The sequence below is a fragment of the Folsomia candida genome, unplaced genomic scaffold (genome assembly GCF_002217175.1).
Source record: "Folsomia candida strain VU population unplaced genomic scaffold, ASM221717v1 Fcan01_Sc002, whole genome shotgun sequence".
Classification (NCBI taxonomy): Eukaryota; Metazoa; Arthropoda; class Collembola; order Entomobryomorpha; family Isotomidae; genus Folsomia; species Folsomia candida.
This window is the reverse complement of record NW_019091194.1, coordinates 583167-601995: the sequence shown is the minus strand read 5'-3', so window position 1 is coordinate 601995 and position 18829 is coordinate 583167. Positions and strand designations below refer to the sequence as shown.

At 33.3% G+C, this 18829-nt stretch overlaps 1 protein-coding gene across 2 annotated transcripts; it reads right to left on the bottom strand.

The window, feature by feature from the left end:
- Window positions 1-1718: 1718 nt before the first annotated feature.
- LOC110844974 lies at window positions 1719-5765 on the bottom strand. Of its 2 annotated transcripts, none has more exons than XM_035848796.1 (8): window positions 5517-5765; window positions 5142-5431; window positions 4827-5075; window positions 4055-4234; window positions 3564-3944; window positions 3351-3497; window positions 2857-3279; window positions 1719-2747 (listed from the first exon to the last, which is right to left on the bottom strand). In XM_035848796.1, exons 2-8 carry the CDS (start codon window positions 5401-5403, stop codon window positions 2566-2568), a joined length of 1824 nt encoding a protein of 607 aa, XP_035704689.1. In that variant the 5' UTR covers window positions 5404-5431; window positions 5517-5765; the 3' UTR covers window positions 1719-2565. The 2 variants fall into 2 exon arrangements, with proteins under 2 accessions (XP_035704689.1, XP_021947013.1); XM_022091321.2 differs by having other exon boundaries at window positions 5181-5431.
- Between the last annotated feature and the right edge of the window lie 13064 nt (window positions 5766-18829).

Sequence of the window (18829 nt, the reverse complement as noted above, 5' to 3'; positions counted from 1 at the left end):
TACCATCAGTTATTACTTTAAACAATGAGTCATATGTTTCCTACTAAATATAGGTAACCTTTTTGCACTAAATTCACAACACATTACATTGCCTGCTGACTAAAACCCGTCCTTTTTACACATTTACTAATTACCCACACAGTTACGTAAATTTACACTAATTATTAAATTAAACCAGTTTTTGTGACCAGTATTAAGTAAGTAAGTAAAATATTTGTGCATTCTTATTTAGCAGGTGTTTTGACAGATTCTCTCGCTCGTAATCGTACACTAGGTTGGTCTCACTTCTTACGTCTACTTACGACCAACCAAACCATGCATACATAAATCGATACCCTGTTTTTTTCCTTTACTACCAAACTACCAAACCACCGATATTCGGTGAATTCGGGTTTTCTACTCTCTTTTTTTGACAACTTTCACCTCCATCCAAACAAACTTTCTCTCTCTCGTTTTCACCAACCACCGGAAACGAGAGGCAGTTCTCTCTCTCTTTTTCAGTCTCTAAATAAATAATGAATCTATTTTCCCCTGTCGGTGAAAAATAAAGATGACGAGTGGGCGGTAGGTGTGGTTATCAGCAGGGTGGGAAAAATACATCGGAAACTTTACGTCAGAAAAATTAATAAGATGTATCGCAATACCGAATTTATGTACTTTCACCACTTTCACCACCGTGTTGCATTCTGGGTGAAAGCAGAAATGGAAATGAAATCGAGTAGTCGGAAAGAGAAAGCAATCATCAATCTTGCTTCCTTCTTCTGATCAGTCTGCAGATCGGATCGGACTCAAATGAAGTGTTCTCTTATATCCAATCCTACATTATTCGATTATTATTCGATTCAAAATCAAACTACGGAACAGAGAACGGAGGAGGAGGAGAAAGTCGACAAGAACAAGAACAAACAACTAGTAGAGAACCAACCACTCAAAGAACTGCTCGTCTACTTCTTCTTACATCCATCCATATAATCAAAAGAAGAAGACGACGAAGGAAAGGAGAAAGAAGGTTTGGTTGGGCATCATCATTACGAGATGAGATGATTTTCCACTTTCTCCACGTACTTCAACCCAAACCAAACTACGCGAATAATGGAGTAGAAGAAGAGCACGGTTTCGCAAGGTTTCGCAAGTTTGGCTTCATCTTGTTGTTGAACCATCCGTGCCGTGTCATTCTTCTTCTTTCTTTCGTAAAGTGAAAGAGCACTTTATTTTATTTTACTTTGTCACTCCTTTCTCGAGAGATCGAGCAGTAACTAACATAACAGAACATAACGTTACATACATATATGAGGACAAAGCTATGTATATACGCCTTACTATGTATGCATGTTGTCCACCCACCACCACCACCACTACCCAAGTCCCGGGAGAGGAGAGAAAGCCAGGGAGAAAGTTCATACATAGGTGACCTTGATTTTGTTTAGAGGCTGTTGCTTCATCTCCTGCTCGAGAGCTGTGAAGCTAAAAGAGCGAGATCTCGTAGTAAGTATGTAGCTCGGGGTGAAAGTAGCTTTCTCTTGGCATGTATTGGGTCACGAACAGCCAACTAACTAAGCAAATGTATCGTGAGTGACATTATTTGGGTGGGATGGGAAAAAGAAGGAGTACGTAAAATCACCTAGTAGTAAGTACATGGAATATCAATTTTGCATGGAAGTTAAATCTTCTATGCAATGCTTTCTTTTTGTTCAGGTTGGATCGTAATTCAATATCACTTTAGTTTTTAGTTCGAGTCAGGCTTTTAATAATATCGTTACTTTCAAGTGTCAAGTGCACTTCAATCCGACAGTTCGTAGTACATGCTTTCATTCTGACATATTGAATTACACAGACTTCACTCAATTTACGCTCGTATCATATTCTATGAGGTAGAAAATTCAAGGTCAATTTTGATTTAGCTATTTCTATTCTATTCTATTCTATTTGACTGAAAGTAGTAATATTTCGTTACAACAACCAAAGAGTCAATAATATAAGTTACATCAAAATACTAGGTACAACAGAGTCAAGTAATTTCGTCAACAATAACACAATTTTGATTTAGCTATTTCTATTCTATTCTATTTGACTGAAAGTACTAATATTTCATACTTCGTAACAACAACCAAAGAGTCAATAATATCAGTTACATCTAAATACACCAGAGTCAAGTAATTTCGTCAACAATAACATACTTGTAAAACTATTAGTAAAAATAACAATATTGATAAAACGTCAGTAAAATAAATAACCTATTCCAGTAAGTCAGTTCATGCCATGCACAATATTGTTAAAAACGATATAACCGACAATATACATTCACAATCTGATCATAAAACATTTTTTCCAACATGTAATCATACACTAAAACATCAAATTTTAAAAATTACGTTATCACATTCAGTAAAATCAACGTAGATAACGTTTCGAAGTATTACGACAAATTAGGTAAACGCAAAATAATACCTTAAACAAATTGTAAACGATCAAACGAAACCATTAAAATATTTAAATAAAAACTGTATGCATAAGTAAAACTGGACCAGAACCGTTATATGAGATGAGTGAAAATTATACATTTCATTAATAATTGCTACTGCTATTGTCGACAAGGTTCGATGTTTGCTGGTTAGAAAGAACGATAACGCTCAAACTTCTCTGCTGTTGAAGTTGAATTTGTTGGGGGTTAGGAATTTGGAGTCCAGACTGAGGAGGTGACTTGGACTTGGGAGAGGAGGGTCGTTTCATGGCGCGTCGCAATTGGCCTAAAAATTAAAAATTTTTAATGGGATTGTCTCTAACTCGGAATAAATGAAGGTTGCACTGTATGTTTTTAAGCAAACTTCTCAATGTATCAAAATTGCGACTTCTCACCCTGAGTTCCAATTACCACTGTATCAACGCAGTCCTTTTCTCCCTCCTTCCTGAACTTCTTCGCCTTTCGTTGAAGATTATATAGTCTTTGTTGCCGTTTGAATTCGTCTATATCATTCTGGTTCTGGGCTTGATTGAACGGTTTAATTTTGACATCCTTTAGATAGTCGAGCGCTTCAGATGTAGGCGTATTTTGATCCACTTTGACAACGATGGAATCTGCTGTTATTGAGTAGCGGTAGAGACGTTTCTCTGGACTTCCAGGTTCCTTAGGTTCCGTCTTGTTCATAATAAACTCTACCGGATTGGGGAAGGTTAGGACGACATTTTCTGGAGCATCAAATGTTCGCATGAGTTTAGGATTGGGTATAGATGGTTTTTCTTCCTTTATGCAAATTTTTCTGTAGGTTCCAATTGTAGAATCTTCAAAAAATTACTGTACATTAGATCGTCAAGTATTTTAAATTAGTGAGCACGTGAGTTAACAAACTCACTTTTGGACGATGGTCGACGACGACGATTATTAGAGCCGTTATTGTGCTTGGAAACCTTATGACTTGAAATTGGCTGGTCATTATTTGGAGAACATTGCAAATCGTATGTCAAAGTGTTTGTAGAGTTCCCGTTGGAATATGTTACACCTGAAAATTGTGTATAACTTTAGTCACACGAAATGAATCAACCATTTCCCTATAAATCTATCTTACCAGGCGGGATGATACTTTGAGGTGGGACCATCATCATCATAGGGTTAAATATTTCATTTTGATTGAAAATATTTTCATTCAGATTGGGTATCAAGTTGGGAAATGATTCTGCACCATTTTGATAAACAAAATTGACATGATCTGGCGACACTCCTCTGGTAGGGATTTGACTGGCTGACATAATATGATGTATTGTCGACGTTGGTGCTTGATTTTGCTGTGGAATTCGATAAAATGCTTGATTTTGCTGCATAGGCAATAGAAAAGGTACTGGATTCTGCTGTAGAGTATTAAATACTGGACCCTGTCGTCGAAACTGTAGTTGATCCGATGGATTCAGAATAACAGAAACCGCATGTGGTGCACAAGGTTGAAGGAAGCCTATTTTTACGAGAAATATAAATAACCACTACTACAACTAGCAATATAAATGACAGAATTAGTACAATTTCGGAATATTCAAGCCGTTTAAAGTTGTACCAATATCTTACCTGAACAAGCTCCCTCCTCCCACTGGTTCTGATTTCTTGTCAGCATTTCCATCTCATTTTGTTGCTGGACACGACCTATGATATTATTCCATTTCGGCTTGTCGGCCTCACGCATCACAACCAACTCTTCAAACTTTTTGCCGGCTTCGTTATGTTCCCTTGAAATTTCCACGGTCTCCACTAAAAAGAAAAATAATGGTCATTAGTTTTTAATGTCAGTTATATCCAGAAGTACGAGGAAAACTCGCATCTCGACTGGATTTTTCAGCTCTTGTAGAAGATAAAGCTTGCGCTGCAACTCGGGTCAAACACACTGGCGTAGGGGACATCGGCTCGGCTTGACTGCAAGTATTCCAGGTTCAAACCGCAGCACGGTACAGATAAATTTACTTTTTGCAACCTAGTTTTGACCACAATGTTATACCGTTGTATAGGGGGTAAAGTTCTACTAGCAACATAGCCGGACCACCCCCGGGAAGATATTGGGGAGTGGTCAATATCATCATTTTTTCATACTGACCACACCCCCACACGCTGTCGGTGCGGTTTGAATATCCTACTAGTAGAACTTGACCTCTTATGGCAAAGTTAAAAGCATTTTAGTCAAAACTGGCTTGCAAAAATGTAAACTAGCCTCTACTGAGATTTGAACCCGCGTGCTTTATCTTCTACAAGAGCTGAAAAATCCAGTCGAGATGCGAGTTTCCCTCCTACTTCTGGATATAACTGACATTAAAGCAAATCAACAATAGTGTTTTCATTTTGTCCATACCTTTCTTCTTTTTAGAAGGAATTTGAGCCTCTGTTGGCGCCGTCGCCGCTCCCATTTTCGCCATGTGGACGTCATTAACATGGCTGCGAGTAAGGTTCTGCTTAGGAGGGCACTGACTGCATCCGCCCTTATTGAAGTCGTAACACCAAACATAGCAAGATCTGCAGACCATGTGACCACATCCACTATAGATTTCAGGACTGTTCCCTTCTGAGAAGGGATAATGGCATTCGTCGCATTTTCTCGCGTCTAGAAAACAACAAGAAATGAAAATAAACGTTACATAGTATTGTAAAGTTTTTTTTAATTCCTCGCCTGCAAGGGCTAACGCTTTAACAATCATGTCCCCCTCACGCGACACTGTGTTTTCCGTCGTCCTTGTTGTATCGAAAGCGTTGAATTCATCCTCCTTATAAGAACTTGATCCCGAACTGGCGCCGTCGAAAAAGGCGTTGATAACATTCATGTCATTGGCTAAATTGCTCAAATCGTCATCGTCTTGGCAGGTAAAATCTTCATAGTTTTGAAGGTACTGGAAGTCTTCGAAATCCTGGAATGAGGGCGTCGTCGAAACCATTTTCGGCACTAATTTTCTCTTATTTGACCTGCAATAAGGAATAAAATTACAGATTATCCTATTTTAATCCGTCTATGGGGTCTTGTATTTATTAATTAAAGTTATAACCTTACTTTTAATTTAATTAAAGTATCTCGATAAAACTCTCAGGTCACAGGTCAAAATTAATCAAAATACACTTTTGCAAATTCTTCAAATAAAAAAAAACGGAAAGCTACAAAACAACTTAATAATTGATAAACCCAGAAAAATTAATTGACAAGTGAACCAATGCCAATTAAACTAACCGCATTTAAAATTAATTACTAATTAACAAGCAAATCACAATTAAAATAAGACGTAGTAAACAAAATAACAGGGTAAAAAATGGAGCGAAGAATAAGAAGAGAAACAGAAACTGACAGGAAGCCAAATCTTTACCCGCTTCAACAAAGAGAAAATTATTTTTTTTCGCAAAAACATCATGGTTGCAATTTTCTTCACAGAACTTGCAAACTTCGTTTTTTTTGCTACATAATTTTTTGCCTTGTAAAAATATTTGCACCAAGCAAAATTTGAATATTTCATCTTCTTCACTCTGAAGCTTGAAGATACATGCGAATTCAATTAAATAATTATTGAAGTATTTTATTTTAATGAAAAATTAATCAAGTATTTTAACATGTCAATAATTAAATTACGTTAACTTGTCCAGTATACTAATTATTACTAAATATCGACAATGTCGATTCGACATTGGTTTATCTTTTTTTACCTTCTTGTCCATACTTTGCATACAAACCTGTTTGTCAAGTTAGAAACACGATCTTTCGTAAATTCCATAATCGTCGCCATTCTCACACATTTTCAAACTATTTAACAATTTTTTCAATGTAAAATTATTGACAGTATATTTCCCTTCATTTCCTGTCACAATAACAATAACTCATCAACATAATTTTCGACACGAGATAAAGTCGGTAACATCCATATTTACCAGTATTAAATAACTATAATATTTTATATTTAACGCAAATCATTCCTTGACAGAATTATCACTTATTCAAACATAAATCCTGCTGCATTCCTTTTATCTAAACTTCTTTTACACATGTAAAAGCATCAGGTACATAATGTCTCTTATTAAATACGAAATTCCTACAAGTGATCCTTTGAGATCTGCTGATCTATTAAAATTTATAGTAAAAAAGTCTAAACATTTCCAATTTTCCACTTTTATTGAACAAGGGTAATAGTTAACTAAGGAATGTGCTCTTGAACAAAACTTTATTGCAGAAATATACGATAAATTTGCTAAAAACCATTAATTTCCATTTCATCTCAGGAACCATTAACCTAGTAAAATTGTGCCTTTGATTAACTGCGTGTACTTATGCATCTACCAAACATTTTAGAAAGTGGAGAATCCAATCCAATCAGAAATCACGTATCAAATAAAATGTCAAACTTTGACTTGACTTGACTTGATGACAGGAAAGAAATTAGACGAGCAGGACTTGCAATGTAATTACTTTGCATTCCTAAGAAATCCTGCAGATCAATATGTCATCAACTATTAAGAAGTCAAGTATGTGGACAACTTTTATATGTACGTGATTGACCGACAAGAAGTATTTTTTTAATGCAAGTGTCAAAATGTGTCAAAATTTATACTTGAATTTATAAGTTAACAAGGGATTTATCAAATTTTATTAATTCTAAGTGAAATGTATTCGAATTTAAGATAAACAAATTAATTTAAAATTAATCTACAACTTTTTAATAATAAACTAAATATTCTTTCAAACTTGCAGTAAGGCGTAGAACACAAACAATATTTTTATTTTTCATTTAATACACATTAAGTTCTTGAAAAATTCAAAATTTCAGGCTAAATGCATAGAATTATCTGTTATGTCGTCATCTCTAATTTTATAACATTCACATCATTCATGATCATGTAACCCTTGTGACAACGTTATTCTGTCTGAAATACAGGGTGGTTCGAAAAGTACTTACGTGGAGAAATTTTTGCAGCAGTTTTTCAATCATTTACATTTGAAGAAGATTTACAGTAAAATCGAAAATCATAATGGCAATATTGCTGTAAAATTAGCGCAATTTAATTCCAAGCTTAAAACATTTTCAGAACATTTTCAGAAAATTTTCATAAGATTTCTTCAGCTTGAAATTTAATAATCATATTTGAACTAACTCTTATTAATCTCTGATGATTATTTATTCACCAAAAAATAGTTTAAATCGTGCTTTGGGATTTCAAATTTTATGATTTTATGAAAATCGTTGAAAAATGATTTAAAAAATTTATACATATAAAGTTCTTTTTTAACCACCCTATACATATCTCCGCACTTTGTACGCAAACGAAATAAAAAATCCGGAAGGAATTTTTCTGCATCCAGGAAGCCTTTTAACCCGACATGACAAGTGAAGGAGTCGACGTCCATCCATTTTCGTTTCGCATTCCGAGCATTTCCTCCACCTCCAGGGGGACAAATCTGCCAACTGCATACTTTAGCAAGAGTCATACATACAACCTTTTTTATGCAAAAATGCCAATCTCTCACAGCACCGCTCAGCCGGAGAAGGAATGTGCCAATATTAAGTATCAATACTGTGATGTGATCTATTTTCGGTGTTTGCGAAATATCCTCAAGAATAAAGTGCAAAATAACAATAACAGATCTAATTCCAGAGAGAAGACAATCTGACCTAATTTCACCTTTAAATATTATCAATTTCTATAAATTATTATTATCGGCTTCGTAAAACCACAAATAAAAAATAAAATAAAAATCACAAATTTTTTGCACATTAATTCAGTTTGCAAGCTCCGATTTGGAACCAGTGGCCGCGGAAGCGTGTGGACAGAGGGACAATGTCCCCACGGTTGTTCGATGTCCCCATCATCTCCCCATCTTATATAAACACATCCCTCCCCAATCCTACAATGTTAATGTCCCCAAATGTCCCCACGGCTTCCGCGGCCACTGTTTAAAATACATATTTTTTGCCTGAACATTACGCAATCTCCTCCGCATTTTTTTCTCCAGGAGAATCCAAAGTCGCACTTTTTACTTTCAGTCGACCGACTCCCGAAAAGATATTTTCGTATCATGAATTCAGATCGAAATCTTCCCACACCGCAGAAATCCACTTAATCTGCTCTTCATTTTTCTCCGCATCTAATGAAAGTAAAGTGGTTACTGACTTGGAATGAAAATAAGGTATTTCTCTTCATCCTCTTCAACCAGACGTGGAAAATTGTGTAAATATACGGAACCTAATCATTTCTTATGCAATCTAGAAAGTAAATAAAATCACTTTTACATATAGCAAAAATCTTATCTCTAAAATTAAGAAAAATTTCAAATTTAGAAAATTTAGAAAAATTTGAAATTTTATCATTTTCAACGATTTCATAAATTTCTCTCCTAAAATACATTTTTGGGCCATCTAACAGGTGCAAAAATCCAACCCACATCAAAACCCTAAATATTTTATTTTATTTTAAATCGAAAAAATCCATTTACGAAAAAAATTTTAATTGAACGATAAGCGAAACTAATTTACCACCCACCTGCAAATTTTTACCTACCTACACACACCCATCACACGATATGAAATTGATAAAGTGATTCACTTTTATTTAGATAAATCTGCACTTATGGAGGATCATATTTTAACGTTCGATTCGCCACATTATAAATAAAATCTATTAAATATATGATAAGCTGCATTATTTATTGCGATTTAGTTTCCTCGTGTGAAAAGGATTACGAGTTGAATAATAAGGAAGGATGACTTCTTGATACAGATTAGGGATTGATGTCCTTCTATGGAGTTGGAGAAATAGAAATTTTTTTGGTAGTGTGTCAAATTTTTTGTGTATATCCTTGCATTGCATCATTTCTGGATTGAATGCGAGTTCTTCGCAAAAATTATGGTATTTTGTTCGTCCTACATTTTCGACAATTTGTATATCTCTTCGAAAATGAGGATTATTTGTAAAGTTTGTAATTTCGACGCTGCTACTCATTTACATGGTGCAAATAATCCCGAACTTTTTAAGTAAAACCATACTGAATTACAAAGTTTCTGAAAATATTTAGTGATAATTTTAAAAATTAACATCCTTTTTTCTACGCATTTCTTGATAATGAATGGCAAAATAATATCCGAAATATTGACAAATAAAGTAAATCGTTTTTTCAGTTTTTCCACTAAAATTTTGTGTAATTAAATGATTAGATAATTTTTAACTTACATATTTACTTGCGTAACAGCAGGCATGATTTTGATCGTATTTGCTTACTTTTTTTGAAAATTTTGTCATCCTGCAGAACTGCGTAGCCAGGAAAAAAATCAGATAGTAAACCCTATTTTCCGTCTTAATCATGAAGATGCATCCAAACGCAAAAACGTAGAAAAATACACGGCAAGATTTGTGTCCTGATTACCAATTGACAATAATTATGCCCAAGTCCGATGTCTCAGAAGGTGAATGAATACGACTTGATTTCATCTGAATGGCAAGTCTTCTTCATTTTTAATTTCCATTTCCATTTCCATTTAGACAAGACTTTAAAAAGAGGACGATGATGATGACGATATTTTTATTACTGATTCCTCTACCAAATAACACTTACCTCTGGTTGATTGAGCTGCTCAAACTGCTTAAACATACGTTTTTTACATTTATTTATTTATCAATCTTCCATTGAATCTGAAAATTAAGACGTGAATCCGATTATTAAGTATTTGACACATCTGGGAATACAAAAAAAATCATGAATTTAATGAAACGTTTTAATACTTAAATTGTAAATTAATCAGGACTGATTCAAGAATAATTATAACATTTTTAGATGCCTTTCCTTCACCATAAAAATCATATTTAGTATCAACAACTCCTTTTAAACATTTACTGTGTGAATTGGTTTTGCAAATATAACTGCGAAAAAATTTAGCACTTTTTTTGCTATATAGATAAAATTGGCACAAATGACAGTCAAACAAAATGTGCAGGATTATTGATCTGTCATTCCAAGATACGATGTTATAATGGAGGCAAGATGAGACGCACGGATTAAGCTGCACAGAAAATCGTATCATCTTCATCGTCATCATTTTTAACTCATCTTGTCTTCAAATTATTGATTAATCTGAAATAATAATCTTGATAAAAATGGGGCGTAAAAAAATCTTTTCGCATTCTTTTCACGTTGAATGTGACAAAAATTGAATTGAGATGGATTACGGAGATATTTATATTCAGATCTTTTTGCACTTTTATGTATCTATTAGAGTCTTTTACTTCTTCTTCCTCGGCCCACCAACCACAATGGATGATAATCGTTTCAAGATAAAGATAAGGATACGACTGGTAAGGAAAAAAAGTGTGATCTTTCACAAGACGAGATTATCCATTGTCAACGGGAAACGGGACAGATTCAAAAATTGTGTGACATTCTTATTATTATAACGCATAGAAATAAATTGTGGGTTACATTTTGGTGAACCAATTTTTATCTGGTAAAAATATTGTTCTCAGAATTCTTCCAATTTTCAGGATTTTTGATTCTGACTCACCAGTTCGAAAGTTGTGATATTTAAATGATCGATCGGTTGGGGTTCAATTTCCTCTTTAATTTTAGAAGTGCTTATTATTAAAATTTTCCTGTAACTGTAAAAAAACAATTGGTACATAAAGAATAAACTAGTTTTTATTTGTTTGTATTTTATTACGAGTGGTAAATGGAGTAGCGTACCATTTTTTCATAATTTGATTACACTATTGTGAATTAAATAATATGTATGCTTCCTTTTTAAGGTCTCATATTTGGTAGTGTGCAAATTTTAAGTTTTTCGATTTTAAATTTAAATTATTGCACGCGAATCAAAATTTGATGTCGTATTTTTACTTTTTTGAGACAAATAAGAAAAATTGTACATTTTAAATTAAATGAACAATATCAAAGTCTAAAGTGATTTTATGTTTATTATTATTTTAAATTGACGTAATAAAGGTAGTAAATTCGAATTGAGTACATATTTAGATGAGGAACATTATTGATTAATTGATTTATTAATTATCTATAAATTGTGGGCAATTTGCTAATTATATTGGAATATACTTTCATATTTATATTTTATTCTATTAATTAAAATAAAATAAAATAAAAATGTTTTTTTTCAAAATTTGTATATTTTATATTACGAAACTAAAATTCGCAAAAAGAAAGGATAACATTTTTTGTTGGCGAAAGAAGAACAATACTAATTTGGAAAGTGAAGTTTTGCAGATTTTTTTGACATCGAATATGACGTGAGACCACCTAGAACAGAATTCTGTTAGTAAATAGCCTTAGGTTTGCTGCTTTTTGAGGGGATCTTGTTTTAATAATGATGACATTTCTTCCCTCATAACAATCGTAATTGGCAATTTCTAATCCAATCCAACGAGATGATAATCGCTTAAAGGTTTGGAATTTACGATCAATTTGTAGCAAATTTGCATACCTATTTATTTAGCTTTGAAAATGTTATTGCTTAAAAATCATCTTCGAGTTTAGCGATTTTTATAAAGCCTTAAATATTGATTTAGCAAAATAAATGGTCAAAAATTGAGTCTTTAACATGCTGCTGGTAGACACATACTTAACAAAATATTCGCAAATTTGCAAAAAAATTGGAGTTTACTACTTACTTCTCACTTGCCCCACTTGAACTTTTAATGCATCTAATTAATTGTTAATTAAAGAAAAAAATACATTAATTCGTGAATGAAAACTTGTCCTCGTCATAAAATAAAATCTCTTAAAAAATCTCGCGTTTCCAAAAATTGATAAAAATGTTTTCCACTTAATTTTGACATTGAACGATTTTATGCAATTGTGTTAATTATTTAGGAGTAAAATATTACCAAATGTTTGCTATTTACTTAGCAGACAAAAAATTGCACGTGCAATTTCATCCGTTTTTTCGTATCAAATAAAATCATACGTATGTATATAATCATGACTTTTAGTACCATTTAAACTTTTTTTGCAGGTATTAACCTTCACCTAAATGATGTATATTTTATGTAGTGGTACAGATAACATTGCAAATATTATTATTACGATGTGAAAACTATCAGGAAATCTACCCAACTAAAAGAATTGCACAATTTTGGTCAATATTTTATTGCAGGCTATAAAATTGCATTCTATTTTATGCATGACTTGCAGTTGGCTCTATATTCAGAAAGGTACACACGCTGCACTATAAATATTGACTACTAAACTTTAATATCAAGGAATAAATTCGCGAAAAAAATTTTGCGAATATTAAAATTATCAATGATTTTTGCTCCATTTGAAAATTTCTAATTTATTAACCTTAAAACAGGGGTACTACTCAATTTTTGCAAATGTTGGCAAAATTCGCATAAATTTCTTATCAACTTCAAGCCCTACCAACTAATTTTACGATTTGCGAATCTTCCTCACTTTATTAAATTCTATTTGGCAAACCTTTCTCTTTGTCAATCTCTCAAAATATGTAATTGTCCTCCATATCTGTCCCGTAGTTGACACTATTGTTCGCCTTTAGCCCCTCAAAATTGTGACGTGACCCTGACATTTAGATTTCACTGTGTACGACTTCACTTCTGTCCAAATGTCATCTTTTGTCTATCTTGACTTGAAATTAGATTGACTTCAATTTCATCATCTCCTCGGATGAAATTAATTACCAAACACAAAACACGTCACGTATACACTTTCTCAAAACTGTGTTTCCATTATCCTCAAGTGGTCTGGTCTGGGGACCGACCTTGAGATCTGGATGAGATTGTAATTCCTCATTAATTAGTGACATGGATGGATGGATGAGTAACTCCGGTCCAGTCCATTGGGACAATATTGTTCTGCACCGTTGGTAAAGTAACCTTGAGACATTTCACGGAATATGTGTTCTACAAAGTACGGTACAATCAAAGCTTCAACGGAAATCTGTCCATCCGATTTCTCCTTTCATGACATGACGGCTAGATTCGTTGATAATTACGTAATCTTGTCAAGTGTAAATTAGTCGAATTAATTCGGTCAATTCAAAATGTAAGACAAAATTTGCAAAATTGCAAATTAAACCCGGTTTGCAAATTTTATAAAATTTAACTATTTATTTCTTCGTGTCAATTTAATGACATAATTTATAGTGTTTGATTTAATCTGAAAGAATTTGTCTTCGAAATAAAAAATAGAACTGGAAGTTTTTGCAGTTCAGGAACGCCATTTCAAATGTTTGGCGATATTATGATAAGTTATTTAATTCAAAGGTTGCCTAATTGGGTTCTTGAATTTAAATAGTACGATTTAATCTTTAACTTTTCTTCAAAATTAATCAAGTAAAGTTAATTGAACAAATAATATATTCCAATATATAATAAGACATGAAAGGTGCATTATGTGTTATCTCATTCTATTTGTGTAGTTTCATCTCTCCAACGGTACCTAGTGCAACAAATCAGATAACATCTTCGATTAAGATGTACATATATATTTCCACGAGAGTATGGGAATTTAATTAACACCTTTATCCTCATCCTGAGTTCCTCATTACAAGTTCAATGGTTATTTTTATTATTATTATTATTTTGACATGAATACTCCTCAGTTTTGACAGTGATGCAAAAAAGTACACAAACTTTAGATTATCTTGTTGATTAAATTTATATTATTTTGCAATGGTTGTCTCCAATTCTCCATTTAATTTTCAATCGTTTTTTTATTATTTATTAATCAAATTAAGATGTAGCTTTTTAGTTTCACACAAATGTGAATATACATTTGTACATTTCCCAATCAAAAATGGGAGGCCATAAGGTTGGAGAATTTGTACAGGAAAATAGATAACTAAATAATTAATTGTTATAAATTATTTTATTCTACTTATTTGGTTGTCTTTTAGTCGTATATTGATCATATAATATGCAATAATTGCTGATATTCTACTCCATTTAACAAAACTTTATTTCTCATTAGATTCATTAACTATAATCAAGACAAGGATATGGGAGGCAAGATGAGACACAGATAAGCCTACAAGAATCGTATCCTGCCAACTACTTATCATCCCTCCAATCTATCTGATATAAATAAATAGGTAGTTAATTGTCACACTTGTACGCCAATATGGCTATATGTACAAAAATTAATTTGTGTGAATTGAGTTAAATACAGATCTGTAGATAGCTTGGTGTCAGAAGGATAACATTAAAATGACAATAGTTAAATCAGCTAATTTAACTTGTGCTGCAATTTGCCATTAATTGTGTGAACTATAAAAATATTTTATCATAATTCAGTAATTATGTAATTACAATGATGATAATGAAGAGCAAGGCTGACTGATGTGGTAAGATGAGACACGCCGATAAGATAAGCCGACCAAGATTTTATCCTTCTTCTTTTCTCACCTTTGAATCTGTACAATTTACGCCACCACAAAACGCAAATTACCAAATTCACGCCAATTTGTAATTCATTGTCAAAATCAAGCCAATTGTATGATTTAAACGATCATAAATATTTTTCTGGAAAAGTTACGTACAAATTCATTACACAGATAAGTAAATTGAATCGAATCGTACGAGTAGCATGAATAGTTTAAGCTGGAAACCATTTAAGCCTAATATTTCTAATTTCGAAAACCAGTCTGGCTCATCACCCTTTCTCGATTGTTGAGACGGAATCGTAATTCGGTAAAAATAAATAAATATCATAATTTGCCACATAAAAATTTTACACTACGTATTTTGATTCGATTTGACAAACAATAAATTTTATTGCGACACAATATTTCGATATTTATTTATAAATCTTCTTACTTATCCTTAGTTCATAGAAGATCACGAATCTTAACTATTTTTATTACTATTAACATTTTACATTTAATTTAATGGCGTCGATCTCGTGAATAACTGAAATTGATGTATCGTTGATTGAATTCCGACCAAAATTTAGTCAAACTTCATATAAAATTACAAAAGGGGCAACGTTATTGTCTATCAATTTTTCTTTTTATGCAAAATTTCAGCTTTTTTTTAGACCTATTTCAATTTTTAGTTCCTGACTGGGACTAAAAACAAATAATTTTTTCTTCAAAATCGAGAACATCCAGATTTGCATTTTCTTCAGAAGATCACCACTAGTTGTCTTCCTCTCCGATAAGATGTACATATGTAATCTTGTATGAAAATTACTAGGCCAAAGTCATCACAGGATTTCATTTTACTGCCTCAACAACCTGAAAAAGAGACCGTTCGCTATTTTATCTATTTCTTTCCACCCATGTAAGTATGCAAAATAATTTGAATTCGTAAATTAAACCGTAATAATAATAATGACGGCTTAAAGAGAATTTCAGACCAATTTTTATCGCTCGTTAATATATAATATTGGTCGTTTCGTTTCGTTTCGTTTCGTTACGTACGCAAATTTATGCCAAATTTGTCGGCTTGCTACAGTACCTAGGTACTTTTGGGGTAAATAAAATTTTTAGTTTTCGACCGTATATTTGATTCTATTGAGTGAGAAAATTATTTTTTTTTTTAACTTAAAAATTGTTTCAAGTTATCTTTTACTCAAAAATTGGACACTTTACGCCAGAAAAAATTCTTAAATGTTACTTTTCTGACCCATTTTCGTAGAAAAAAATCAAATTATTAGTTACTTTTTATACTGAAAATTAAAACGAATTTCAAAATTTTTAAAAATAGACAATTTTAAACTTTAAAAAATTTTCCAAAATTCTTGACCACCCACCAACCAATTTTCCGTCATATGTCAATCTTCCCTTCACCACGCTATAAAATTAACACAGCATTTCCTCAAGATGCCTATTTTCTCTGTAGGTCATAGCTTATCAGCAGTCACCCATTCGTACCATCTCCCACCACCACCACAGATAATTATAGTAATTACATCTTCTTTTCCGTCATTTGGTCTGTATCTACCACGGCCACCAAAAATTACCCTTTTGGTCACCCATCTACTTATCTGCGCATCATCACACATAAACAAAATATATAAGTACATTTGACACTATAAAAAATCAACCAAAATTATGAAAATCAAACCCTGACCATTATTACGATGATTTTCTTATACAGTTCTTGTAATTAAATTAAAAATTGTGGTGGGTACGGAAAATTTTAGAAATTCGAAATCTTACGTCTCTACTTAATACGTAGATAATCGTCACCACAACCTCTTCACAGAACGACACTTGCATCGCGTACAGTGGCCGCGGAAGCCATGTGGACATCTGGGGACATTGCCATTGCAGGATGGGGGAGGGAGGGGTTTATATAAGATGGGCAGATGATGCGGACATCAAACAACCATGGGGACATTGTCCACACGCTTCCGCGGCCACTGCTACCTGCGTATCCACGCTATTTAATTATTAAATACATGCTTATTTCCCCTCCTTAGTTAACGACAACTTCGAAATATTTACCATTGACGGTGCGGTGTGGTAATAAAAAGGCATCATAATAATAACACAACAATAAATAATGATTAACCAGACCAGGCAACTATTTTAGAAAGTGGACGAACGAACGAATACATATTTACAATCGAATCAAAAAATCTAGAATGCGCATAAAAAATGTCAAAAATTTAAATGTAGACTCGATGACAGGAAGGAAATTACATCAAGAAATAGATAGTTTGTAATGTAATTATCATGTGTGTCTTTTTTTGGGGGAAGAGCGATAAAAAACGATCGATCGACATGTGGACACTTTGATTGACGCGATATTATGCGAGATGCTGAGAATAGTAATCAGTTGGTTAGTCAAGTGTCATTCGTGTTCAGGGGCCGCGGAAGGGTGTGGACAATGTCCCCACGGTTGTTCGATGTCCCCATCATCTCCCCATCTTATATAAACCCCTCCCTCCCCTATCCTTCAATGTTAACGTCCCCCGATGTCCCCACGGCCACTGTTTATATGTCACTCAGAATTTGCAATCAGATCGACATATTTGCACATGTTTACGACTCACTACAAATTTTGCTCATTAGCAGAAATCAGTATTTATTGCGCAACAGGACTTCAAATTGCGAAAACCCTCCCGGAAATTTGGCAGATTTGTTACAATGTTTTTTCTTTGATACGTTTGTAATTTATCTAGATTTTGACTGGTTTTCAGTCATTCATTGAGTCAGTTTTTTTATAAGATTGAACGCATAATTTCATTAAAATCGAGCTGTAAACTTGTCATGGGTGCAGCCAGAGAGGTTTAGTAACAAGTTGTACTGTGGTGAATTCAACTTTTGTATAACGATGAGTTCAATTGTCGACAAAGATTGAGAACCTGTTGTAATGTTTTGAGATTAGTAAAAACTTCAAATGGTTTAAATGAACGGGATGAATTACATGTACTTATTCCGTTAATTTGAATTATCGAGTTAATTCTTTAAAATTAATTTTGTAAATAAAATCTTAATTTTTAGCTTTATTGCAAAATTTTTGTGATAGGAAACGATTATCTAATAGTATTTTTATACTTATATATTTTTCTTTAAGTAACTTAAAACGACGTCAACTTCATACAATTCATGTGCAATTTTTCTCCTCCAGTCATTTATAAGAAATGATTTATTATAATTCAAAATCTATTTTTTTCGAAAAAAACTAAACCTTTAATTCTTCGAAATTAACGTGTTTTTAAAAATTTATTTATTCTCAAAACGAACTACATATTTCTGTCACTCACTGTTTCATCTGGTAAATCTTTATTATTTACATAAATCTCCAAATAAATCACCATCGACTTGCAAATATTTCACAAAAATCCATATTTCCCAATTTGCTTTCACCCTTTCTCAAAACGACGACACCTTTTCTTTCTTAATTTTCAAGGAAATCAAAATCAAACCCACAGACAGACAAAAAACTTTCCATTCGATTCCCAAAATCGAATTCAAGTCCGTCGCCATTACAATCCAAACTTGTGATCTCGTGATTATTTAATTGCACAGTAAGCATAAGTAAAAACCACCTCCCCCCATTGCCATTGAAGGGACTACTTTTCATTTCATTTGATTTCACGCCTTATCAACACTAAGAGGAAAGTAGGCACGCAAAATTTAAATCTTGACCAAATCACAACAATTATTTACCGGTTGGTACCTACATTCACATTCAACTTGTCCTCTCCTCCTGCAGTCCACCAACAACAACCATTGTCATCTTCAGTGTCCGCGGAAGGGTGTGGGGACATTTGGGGACATTAACATTGCAGGATGGGGGAGGGAGGGGTTTATATAAGATGGGCAGATGATGCGGACATCGAACAACCATGGGGACATTCTCCCTCTGTCCACACCCTTCCGCGGCCACTGGTCATCATCATCACCATCGGCCTAT